Source organism: Drosophila willistoni (genome assembly GCF_018902025.1).
Source record: "Drosophila willistoni isolate 14030-0811.24 chromosome XL unlocalized genomic scaffold, UCI_dwil_1.1 Seg142, whole genome shotgun sequence".
Lineage (NCBI taxonomy): Eukaryota > Metazoa > Arthropoda > Insecta > Diptera > Drosophilidae > Drosophila > Drosophila willistoni.
In genome coordinates, this window is record NW_025814053.1 from 2,159,939 (window position 1) to 2,172,075 (window position 12,137).

Here is a 12,137-nt window from a genome sequence, read left to right on the forward strand (position 1 = left end):
CCAAAAGCCACGCCACAGCAAATCCCAAATGCAAACGTTGCAGAAAAAGGGCAAGAATTAAAAACGGAAAAAGAAATAAACAAACGAGCCAAATCAAAGACCAAATTGATGACGGAGAAACAACAACAAAAAAAAACAAGACGTAACAAAAAAATTGTTTGAGGACAAGAGCGGATGGAATAGATGGATGGATGGATGGACAGCTGCCGCTTGGGCTGCCGTTGCCGCTGATGTTGCTAGAAAATTTTTGATCGATGTGCTCGCCCGTCGCGTAGCTGCATAATTTGGAACTGGCCTCCAGGGGTAGATGCGGCTGCCGAGCGAATGTGGGTGTGGACATAGGATGGAAATAGGTTTACGGACTTTAAGCAGGTAGCCGAGAAGAAAAACCAATTCGCCCGCTCTTTCTCTCGCTTTAGCTGGTATAATTCGATGATGGACAGAGTGAGTGAGAGAAAGGTATGTAGGGAGGGCAGTAAATTTTGATTGATAACCCGATTGATAGACACCGTGAGTTGAGCCTGAAGTTGAGATTGAGTGGTGAACGAATCCATTCTAAGACTCAATTGAGCAACAACTTGAACATGAAACAAACTAATTGAAACTACGCCCATTCCCAACCGAGGCCAAACCTTGTCTCTAGAGATTGTAGGTGCCCAGTGCCAGAGAGAGAGAGAGAGAGCGAGAGAGCTTTCAAAGTAAGAGAAGAATTGTAGTTTTACTCGTTAATGGAATGATTGAAGACCGAGTCGTTGTCATCATCCTCATGGTCGTCGTTGTAGTCGCTGTAGTCGTTGGATGATGTGATATCCAATGTTGATTATAATGCAGCCTGCACTCGGTTGATGTTTAATGAGCGGGCAGCAATGTACAGACAGAACAGACAGAATCCCCAATGTTGGAGCCCCTTTGAATGAATGAATCAATCGACCCTCTCCCGAATACATCTCTCTCGCTCTCTCTCTCTCTCTCTGCCCGTCTCCCTCCCAGTGTCCACCACAACAATTAGAAAAGCGCGTTGAATTATAGCATTTGGTTGGCTTCTCCGTCTCTGTCATCGCCGTGGTCTGGTCGTCGCTGTGATGATTAATTAAATGGCATTTTAATGAGTTCACTGGCGAGCGAGAGCGCACTCCGCCCACCATCCATACATTCTCTCGCCCACCCTGTGGCCCCCTTCTGAATTGTCATTGAATGGCATCAATAATGAATGAACCATCACCGGAGAGAGAAATGTGGAATATGTGCTTTTGGTTAATTTATGCAATTGAACTTTCGGATAGAGGCAAAAAACAAAAAACAAAAAAGGAAATATTAAAAATAAAAAACGACATCAACAAAAAACCAAACGTAGAGAAAGGCAAATGACAGCAGCAGAAAGAGAGGGTGGCAAAAACTGCAGGTTACAGGTCACTCATTGATTATCAAAATATGCATATATCCATATATGAAATCATCCCACAGAACTGATGCCAAATTTAATCTTAAGCCGATGCGCCCGAACAAATCATCAGCCAAGTCCGCAAAGGAAGTCCTTTTGGTAGGATCGAAAGGCCAACTATACGAAAAAGTTTTTCAATCACGTTTCTTATTCTCACATCTGCAACGAAAGCAAATCCCGTCCGGCTGTATATCAGGAAAATATGAAAAATGAATTTGCTAGACTTGAGTAAGGTGAGGGATATTTGATTTTTGTTTGCAGACATTTTTCATTGTTTTCGAAAAAAAGAAAAAGTATGAAAAACAGAAAAGAGAAGAAAGAAGCCATCCATAGGTAGTTACTGAAACTGAAAGTTGGCCAAAAACCAAAAGTAAAAAATAAAACTTAAGCTTATTATGCGCGTAAAACTTTTAGAAGACCTCACAAACCCTTCGTCGCGTCTGATTTTTTTTCTTTTTTGTATTCAAGTTGTGTGTATTTTTAGGGTTTTTTTTTTTGTTACATTTTTGCATATTAAGTTAACTTGGCTCTGATAAAGTTCTTTTGTGTGTGTGTGTTTTTTCGTTTTGTGGGTAGAAGGCCACCCGAACTCAAGCCAACTCAAGCTGTTCCTGTGCCTGTGCCGTGCCAGAGATTCTGCGATATGTACAAAATGGCGTGTTAAGGCCCGATAGAGTTTGGGTCTTTTGCAGAAAATGGCAAAGAGATGTCCTGTTCTACTACTGCTGCTGTTTGTTCCTGATGCAAGCAAGACGAGAAGAAACATGGAGCCTAGTGCTCTTCATCTAGTCGCTTTTTATTTTGCTTTTAAGTGCTTCAATATGTCTTGTTAAGTAAGCAGTTAGTTTTATTTCTTATTCTTCTTTAGTGTCAAAAAGGGGTAAGGGGGGGTGCTAGAGGCACCCACTCTTATGTAGGAGCAAAGTTTTGCCTCCGCTGTTGGCAGAAAGTTACAGCGAAAAGTTATTTTTCGGTTGCTTCTTATTTATTTTTTTCTTTTATTTTTTAGTTTCAATGTTTTTACTCTTTCACAAGGTATTCTAATTGTAGCTCAACGTTTGTAACACACACACAGAAGAAAGAGGCCTCTTTTAGGGTATAAGAAAGTCTCATCGCGAAATATCATTCCGCGGATCTTTGCTGGGGAGAAAAAATAAACATACATATAGAAAGTTTCTTTAAGTAAGTGAAAGGATATAAAAACTTCGGGATGCCATTTTTAATTTTTTCCCCCATGTTTTTTGGTCGGAAACTTTATCCAAACCCAAGGCGGAATAAAAAAAAAATAAAAAGAAGCAAGTCCTCTGCCTTGCCAGGCCAATAGACGGGTTTTTGGCTTACAAGCATCCGAGGTGTCTCTCGCTCTCTTTTGGTTTGCTTGTAACTTTAAGAAAACTACTTTTGGCGGCATGTGTGACATAAGTAAGTCCAAGTAAAGTGCGAAATCTACCAAGATTAAAGACGAAGCTTTCATTCTGACCAATAAGCCCCTTTAAAGAAGAAACTTTGCTGCGAACGAGAAAAACTCCACCCCGAAAGGAAGGTGATTTTCCAAGAAAAACGACTACAAATCTATCCGCTCCTTTATTTGGTTGGTATTGGATCGCTTTTCCTTTGTTGTTGCGATTGAAAATATCAAAGTATCACAATACTTTTTATCGATGTTACTTGAAGAAAATAAAACAAAGAAATCAAATGCTTGGCAAATGATTCCTCTTCAGTTGCCCTTTGCCCTCCGTCCATTCCACGTGATGCCACTTGTTCAATGCTCATTAAGTTTTCATTTGCCATTTCATAGAGGAGGGGTTTTCTTCATTTTTTTTTTTTTGTTTTGTTCTTGTTGTGCGTTTTGAGCCAAACTAGCAAAAGAAGAAGTTGTATCAGCGAACAAAGAGAGATAAAAACTTTAACTACTTTGTCGCCACTTGGTTGGCATTAACCCCCCGGCCTGTCACCTTGTTCTTTCTCCTTCTCTCTGTATCACTTTCTAGCCCTTCTTGGTCGACTGCTACTGCTGACTAAACTCTCATAATGACCTCATTTGTATTAGCATCGGTTGGCGATTGAGAGACGTTTGTGCCACTTTTCCGGGTTTCTGGGTCGCCAAACTTTTCAAGTGCAAACCGGCAAGTAACAGAAACAACAATAACAACATCAATGTAAACAACAAATTGTTTAGTTGTAGTTGTTTTCCTTCAGATTTTTCTCTTTCTCTCTCTCTCTCTCTCTCTCTCTGTTTGTGTCAATTAGACATTATAAATTGCCTGTCAAAGTCATTGTGTATGTGTGTGTGTGTGTATGTGGCTGTGTCTCCCAAACTTTGGTACATGAAAAATGAGCAATCGTTTGAAGTCAACAAGGATGTTCAATTTAAAGCTTTTCATTTTAGTTTAGTCAAAAGTCAAAGACTTTTTTGTCACAAACTTTTGTTTGTTGCTTCGGCTAATTAAATACAATTTTTCGCAATCAGGATGAAAATTCAGTCAGTTGAAAAGATTTATTTAATCAAAATAAGTATGCTATGCATTCCATGTCCAGCAATTACTATAGCATACGTTTAGGAATTTTTCAACAGAAATGCCATTACGATGTCTTAGATCTAAACGTTAGCAATTACCACGTGCCAAGTGTTGGTATGATGGCAATGGCACACACACACACACACACACACACAGACACACACATGCACACTCTTAGACTGTCAGACAGGCGGCATTCAGGCGCCCGACAATCATAAAAACCTCTTGACGCAACACTTGAGTCCTTGCCGAACCAAATCATACGACAAAAAAGGCGAAAATTGTCAGTGGCAAATGTCGCCTTGTCGAGCGTTGGCTGGCTGGCTGGCCTATTTAAAAATTCAAAGGGCATAGATATACGTGGGTGGAGGTGAAAACAGAAATGTGTTGGTGGGTGTTAAGTCTGGCCACTTGAGGCAGTTGCCTGTTCCAGTTTCCTTCCGTCGGCAACGCACAAAACATGTCTGCCGCAAAAGGATACCAAAAAATATAATATAACGAGTGCAAATAAAACACGAATTTTTGTTTTTCGTTTTTCTTTCTAAAGGAAATATGCACAAATGGAGCGAGAGATGGGAGATGGACAGTAACAGACAGCGAGTGGCAAGGAGGGAGGGGGTGGGGGTGGAAAGAGCATTCATTTTTGGCACGCATGCATGGCTAAAAAGTATGCCATCAAATATGCCAAACATGTTTGCCATGTCAGCCGCCTTTAATGTGTTTTACTGTGCAAATAAATTTGTCGTTGAATACGTTTTTCTTTCTACTCTCCACTCTTGTACATTGTTAGATTTTCATTTTTGCTTTTCTTGTGGTTTGTTAGCTAAGTGGCATGCCAAGTTGGCCAACCTGCTGCTGTTGCCGCCTACGTGGCCGAGGGCGAGACCGAGGACCAGAGCAAGGGCGATAATCTGGCAACGCCAGACGCCATTTGCTTTTGATCTCGCTCAAGTGCAGCCAGTGCACGTTCAAATCTATAAGAGTTAAATTTAGCTGGGGCCATCTATCTATCGTTAGATAGTTGTTGTATTTTTGGACCCCTCTTTTCCACCAACCGAGGGCCGACCGCATTGCAAGGTTAACACTTAAGCACGTCTCGAGTGAGATTACAAAATGGCCACAAAGAAAGTGTGTCAAAAAGAGATTGTCGAAATAGTCATTATCTCTCCATATGAGCGTAGGTCATTCCATTACCAAAACCATATTGGACATTATTATTGGTCAACTTTGCGTTGTTACATTTTTACGCAACATTTCCACATTTTCTTGGTTTTTTGTTTTTTATTTTGGTTTTGCCATAATTCAAAACTAACTTCTATTTCACTGTGTGGAAGGCAGGAAGGAGCGAACGGGTCAGAGACGAAACGGTGGGTGGACCGCGGAGGTGGATTACATAAATCAACAATTTTTGGTGGTAGAGCTTTTGTGCAAAAGTTTGCGCAAACAAATATTAATTTTAACTTTATGCTGGCCAAGCAATAAAAATATTTAAAAAAAGAACCGCATATAACCGAGCAGGAGAGAGAGAGTGAGAGAGAGAAAAAATAAAGAAAAAACTAGCATTTAACATTAAAGTCGAAAATTTCGCCAGTTTATATGGCGCGTATTTATAATTTGCCATTTTAATTGTTTTCCAACAATATTTTCACTGGCCTGGTGGTGCAATGAATTAATTGTGCAGTCCGCAAGGAAATGGAGAAGTGGAACAGCGGCAGTTGCATCAACATCTGCCAGGATGGAGTCTCGACTTTTACCCATTCCCATCCCCATCCCTCCCTGCTGCCTTTTTGCTGGGAGAAGAAGCTCGCTTGCTGGCTCATCTCTGGTGATAATTCTTAACCGCCGGTTTTATTTATGCGGCGCGGCAAAAAAAGCAGCCCACACACAAAGATAATGTGTGCACACATACGTATATACATATATATATATATATATATATATATATATATATATATATATATGTGTGTGTGTGCGTGCGTGTGTGTGTGTATTTATATTTATGCAACATGCATTTAAAATAAAATAAATACAAATTAAGCATACGTCCCATTGCAAGGACAACCAACAGCAGTTTTCCATCAAAACAAAGAGTGTTGCATACTTTTGGTTGCTCTATAAATGCATAAGCAATCAGTTAATTAATGACTTAAGACAAGACTCGAAGATGTCTACGGAACACAAAAAGTGAAATCAAATCTGGTGTTCAATCGATTTTGTATTTCCGCTTTATTGAGATGGAATTATTGCAAAACATTTTAATGACAAAAAGCATTAAATTACAGAGCAGCAATCACAATGGCAAAATTTCTATTCATGTGAATTTCGACTCTTAGTTTCCTTTGAAGCTGTCTTTGCATATAAGATGCTTAATTTTAATACCTCTAGCTGGCAAAAAAGAATTATATGTAGTAAAGGACATCGGCTAGTCGTTATTAGTGAGAGATTTTTAGCACTTTATAGTATTTGTAGCTTTTGTTGGTTTTATAGTTGACGTAGCCATTTGGCATGGGCATGGGCATGGGCATGGGCATGGGCATTAATTGCAATGCAAAAAGGCCATGCCGCATAAATTTCTCATATTTAATTTTTCTCTGGCAGCAAACGCAAAAGAAGAGGGCCACTTGCTTTCAGTTTAATGCACTTGGTTGGTTCGTCGCCAACCACCACCAACGGAAAGAAAAAAAACCAAAATTAATATATAAAAGAGTGTGGGAGTATTTGCATTTTTGTTTTTCATTTATATTAAAATGAATAATGCACTTAGCCAGTAGAGGAAAATTCCTAAAAAGGAAAATAGAAACGAGAGAGAAGAGACCGGCGGAGAGAGAGGTCAAGTTGTGAAGAGAAAAAAAAAATGTGATCGCAGCTGCAGCATCCTTAACCCTCCATAAAAATGCCAAAGAAATGTGGTCCATGTTTGCCCTGGCGAACATAAATTTTGCTTGTTTAAGTGCCAAGGAGATGGGCACAAAAAGGCAAACGAAAACTTTGACTTTAGAGAGCGACACAAACACACAAAGCGAAAAAAGAGAAGAGAAGCTGTAGTGCGAAAGAGACAGAGCAAAAGCTGCTGCTGCCAACAAGTGGAGTTGAAGTTGGAGTTTTTGTCCAATAAAATGTCAAACAAATCGCCCAAAGGCATTTCATTGTAAATGGTCATGAAAATTAAAATGCTAGTTCTACTCCCGCCACTCACTCATCCTCTCCCTCCCTCCCTCTCTCTCGCGCTCTCTCTCTCTCTCTCTCTCTCTATCTGTGTCTTTTGTCTAACTTTTTGCTTTTGCGTTTTTGTCTTTGACCCTCAGAACAATGGGGTTTCATGAGCATTTAATTGGCGGTAATTAGCTAGCTAAGTGCAATGAACAATGCGAGAGCGGCTCCTCCAAGGGGTCCAGCAACAAAAACAACAACTCCATTTTAGTTCAAGTAAACCGAAACTGAATATAAAGTTCACATCGAACTACCAAACAGCCATAGGCGATAATGCGTTAAAATAGTTTTAGTTTGAAGTAAATGCAAATTTTCTCAATATAATTGCCTTTTGTGATCAAAAGCAAACTAATCGATGTCGATAATTACGATAAATATATGAAAGGGTATTAGAAGATGAACAAAAAATTGGCCATAGGGAAACGGAAATGTAAAATTTGTATACAGCCGCCTTCGCCTCCCCAAATAAGTATGCTTTATATTCCGTATGAAACGGAAACGTATACATCATATTTGTATATGGACTATGGTGCTCTAAAAAGTATGCTACGTTTTTGTAGAAGCCAATTATAAATGTGAAAACTTTAATAAATATTTTCCACACTTTTAGTTAATTTCGCATAAAACGAAAAATGCATTAAAAACACCATACTGACATGGTTGATTGTTTGCTTTGCCCCTCTCCCTCCCAACACTGCCCAACTGCTGCCACTCCCACACTCTCTTGCCCTGTCTCTCTCTCTCTCTCTCTCCCTCTGACTCTCTTTCTGTTGCTCTTCTACCTCTCTGGTCTTTGTAAGCATATGGCAATTAAAATTAATTTAAATTACTTTTCGCTGTGAAAATGAGTCACTTGGAAAAATTACGAACCGCAAAACTTACTCACTCTTTATTCATTTCTCTTTTGCTCTTCTCTCTTCTCTCTTTTTTGCACATTATTTGCAGAACTGACCCAGGCCGAACTGAAACCCACTTTGGAGATATATCCCATGCAGGAAGTTCAACGTAAACCTGTTGGTAAACCACTTATACTCACCTGTCGTCCCACTGTTCCCGAACCGGCCTTGGTTGCTGATCTCCAATGGAAGGATAATCTAAATAATACCATTTTGCCCAAACCGTAAGTTTATCAAAATTTCTTCAAAGGAAATACTTTTTGTACACATTCTGTTTGTGTCTCTCTCACGACTCTTTCAGTTTTCTTTTATGTTTATATATAAATATATTTTCTTTAATTTTATTATTATACCGTACCGAATACACACACACACACCATACACATGCAAATAAACACAAATATACACACACACACACACACACCTATACACCTACATGTAGGCACAATTATGATCCACTTTATGATTCCAAGGGGAATAGAAAAAATGTGTAAGTGTAAATTTTATGTCCAGGCTCATACAATTGGCCAATTGGCCAATGGCCATTGGTCAAGAGCTTAAAACAGAAAGCCGAACTGTTGCTAAAAACTACCTGCATATACTTATACTACATAAAGTACAATAGTTATTACTCGTACATGCATAGTAGCCCACTTCTATTCCCTACTATTTACCATAATAGCCCATTTCCTGCCCAATTTTTATTGCTGGCATGTGTTCCCTTAAATTGTTCCGTTTTGTTATTCTTTTAATTTTATGTGTTTTTTTGCATTTGCATTTTGCGGCCTCAACTCACACACACACACACACACACACACACACATACACCTACAATCCATCCATATTTTCACACACATACAACCATACGTCATTTATATACCTAAATAAAGATCATTAAATGCCTCCGACTAATTTAAATAGTTCAAGCAAGCGATCTCATTTCGATCTCTAGATGAAAATGCTTTAATTGCTTTATTGTTGTATATTCTTGTAAACTAACTAACTGACTCATTAACGAGTTGAACTTACTTTTGAATAAGGCATGAATACATTAGTACAATCAACAACAGCAACAACTTCATTTAATTGACAATCATATCGAACTAATATTCGAATCAGATGATCATTGAGTATCTTCAAACATTTCCAACAGGCAGTTCCCAATCGATTCGAGAAAGAGAAAATACCAAGTTGCTGAAAAATCTTTGCATACGAATTTCCTTCATACGTATGTCGTATAGAGTTGTTGTTGTGCTTGTTCTTTGACCAAAATCAAATCAAACATTGCACAATTGCTATCCCTTTTGCCTTCCATCTGAGAGACTATGCAAACTCAAACTCGACTACTCTCACGTTTGTGTACGTAAAAGGGAAATCGTGTTAATTAATTTACCTGGAGACTTGCAAAAGTCACCGAACGGCCCTCAAGCAGACCCACACACTCACACTCACACACACAGCACTCACATTCCTGACTGGGAGTATTGGCCCCCAAGTCATCCGCTCGCCCCTCTGCGGTAGGTGGGTAGGCAGGTGCAGGTGCGTGTTATAGTACAGTAGCAACCAAACTGAAACTTACTATTTTGCGTGCCAATTAACCTGCTTTTCTTGCTTAAATTCAAACTTCTTCTTCTATGTGGCCTTGTGTCACTTTTAATTATGGCTCCGAATTATATCGCGTTGTGAGATTTAGTGGTGGCTACTTTTCAATTTACCTACAGAACCACAAAATAAAATACTTAATTCAGCCCCAATGAGATGGGGTGGCAACTCTGGTGATGCTCTACCATGAACTGCACATTTGATTGCTTTGCATGGGCATCGGCATCGGCATGGGTTCTGGGGTGGGATGAAATTGGTGTGCAGGCCACGCCCACACAATACACAATAGCCTTTTTTGGATTCGCAATGCATACTTACAGGCGCGAAATGTAATTAAGTTAGCCAAAAACCGACAAAGCCTGCCATTCCCTCCTCTCCCTTTCTCTCTTTGCCACTGTCTCTGTCTACCAGCAAAACTTGCCCATTGACTAGCCACCAATTCCGCCCAGTCACCCAGCCACTAGTGTATAGGAGGGTCTCCCTAGGTTCTTTTTTTTTTATTTTCCTTTCGGTGGTGGTTCCAGTACGCGCTGTTTGATACTCACCACTCGAGTTAATTAAAGCGATTAAGTTGGCATAGTTCTGCGGCCATGGGCAGTGTTGGCATTCTGGCAACAACTACACCCGGTCGAAACTCGTAGTTTGGACCACTCCATGTACTTTTTCATAAAAAACAAAATTCACTAATGAAGCGTTTTTCAATTCCTGGCGGAAATAGGGTTTAGCATCAAAAATGTATGTCTTTCCCTTTTCTAGTTGATGAATTATTAAAGAATGATGAAATTTTGTTTGTACTCGCTAAAGTTTTAGTAGGTAAGCGCTTTTGAGAAACTGTCTCTATAATCTATTAATCAAGTTTAGTTTAAAATATATCGCCTTCAACTGTGATTGATCGAGAAATTCATTGCCCAGGTTATACTAACTTCGTCTCACTATTATGAATTTAGTTGTTTTCCAACTTTGAATCGGTTCTTTTGGGTCGTTTTGGTTTTTGCCATTCAAATACCTTCAAATTGTTGCTACGAGTTTGGCTCTCGTGACTATATTATCTTTTACAAATGGATTGCCAGTTGTTTGTTATCTTTTGTCGGCTTTGACAATATTTGGCTTGCCTTCGAGTGACTGAAAACATTCTTCTTCTACCACCATATGACGCGAGTTGGCCTACTCCTTAGACTCAGCTCATTGCGTATTCAATAACAACAACAACAACAACAACAACAGCAAAAGCATCAGGCGTCATCATCAGGAGCAGCGAAGGCAACGGCGGCAGCGCAAATAACGCGACACAAATAGGGAAAATGCAATAAAATGGAGAAAAAAAGTATAAAAATTCCATAGCATACCCCAAGGGGGTTGGGGGAGAACTAAAGCCAAGGACAACATCAACGTATTGTACCCAAGAGACAATCAAAAATTTGATTTTTACGTATGCGTAACGGGGTTTTCTTCCTCTTCATCAGCGGCTTCTGCTCCTCCCTCCTCTGATCCTCCCAGGCTATGTTCTTCTGCTTACTTACTTTGGCGTCCTTCCCTTTTCATGTGTTTTTTCTTATTTTTTAGATGCACGCCGTTTGGCGCAATATTAAAAATCCAACGCAAATATGCAGCGAATTTTTTTCTCCCAGATTTTTCTGTGTGTGTGGGTTCTTTTTTATTTTTTTGGAATTTGTTTTTGTTGCCCTTGCACAATGTCTTCATTCTTTCTGGCTGGCTGGCTCGACGTGGTCGTATTTCTCTCGTCGACAGCTTTTGTTAGCATAATTTTTGGAGAGTTTTCTATTCGCATGGGTTTTACCTCCTGCTCCTATCACATTTCCCTTCCCTTTCTCTTTCCCTCTATCTCACTCTCTCTGTGTGTGTGCGTGTGTATGCGCCAAGCAAATAAACAGAGGCAACGTTTTTGCATTTTATTTTTTGGTATGTATTTTTTTGGCAACAAATCGAACGCAGGTTGCGCACACACCGTCAGAGACACACACACACACACACACACCCACAACCACACGCCCACACACGTACACTTTCAATATACAAAACCAATTACAATCGTAAAAACAAAAGTTGGCAAGAGACAAACAAAAACTCGAGCAACGCTCCCCCATTTTCAGCAAAGCCAATGTTTCTATACTCTATAATCAAAGGGAAGAGAGAATTCTGTCCAAATCTCATCTAGATAGTAACCAGGATTTGTTCCTTTCGATCGAAAGCAACGAAACGAACCATAAGAATTCACAATTTACCCAAATCGGGCAGTGATTCACTCTTGTGGTTAGTTCCAGGAACTAAAATTCATTAATTAAAGCAAGAACCGAGAGCTATACTAATTATTTAGACGTCCCAGTTCAAATGTTATACAAAAACTAAATACTATAAAACATCCTTAATCCTGAATGCTTTGAAAATTATTGATAAAATTCAATAACCGACTTTGGCATAAAAAGTACAGACCAAAAATTGTTAAAACGC

General features: G+C 39.5%; 1 protein-coding gene across 5 annotated transcripts in view; it reads left to right on the forward strand.

The window, feature by feature from the left end:
* Nucleotides 1–12,137, forward strand: part of LOC6653042 (fasciclin-2) — a 70,739-nt gene that overhangs the window by 39,974 nt on the left and 18,628 nt on the right. For 3 of the 5 annotated variants that reach the window (XM_023181307.2, XM_023181309.2, XM_023181311.2), the window contains exons 3-4: nt 8,116–8,290; nt 8,509–8,556. In XM_023181307.2, coding sequence (XP_023037075.1) covers nt 8,116–8,290; nt 8,509–8,556 — 223 coding nt within the window. The remainder of the gene's footprint in view (nt 1–8,115; nt 8,291–8,508; nt 8,557–12,137) is intronic. The other 2 variants (XM_023181308.2, XM_023181310.2) reach the window with 1 other exon arrangement.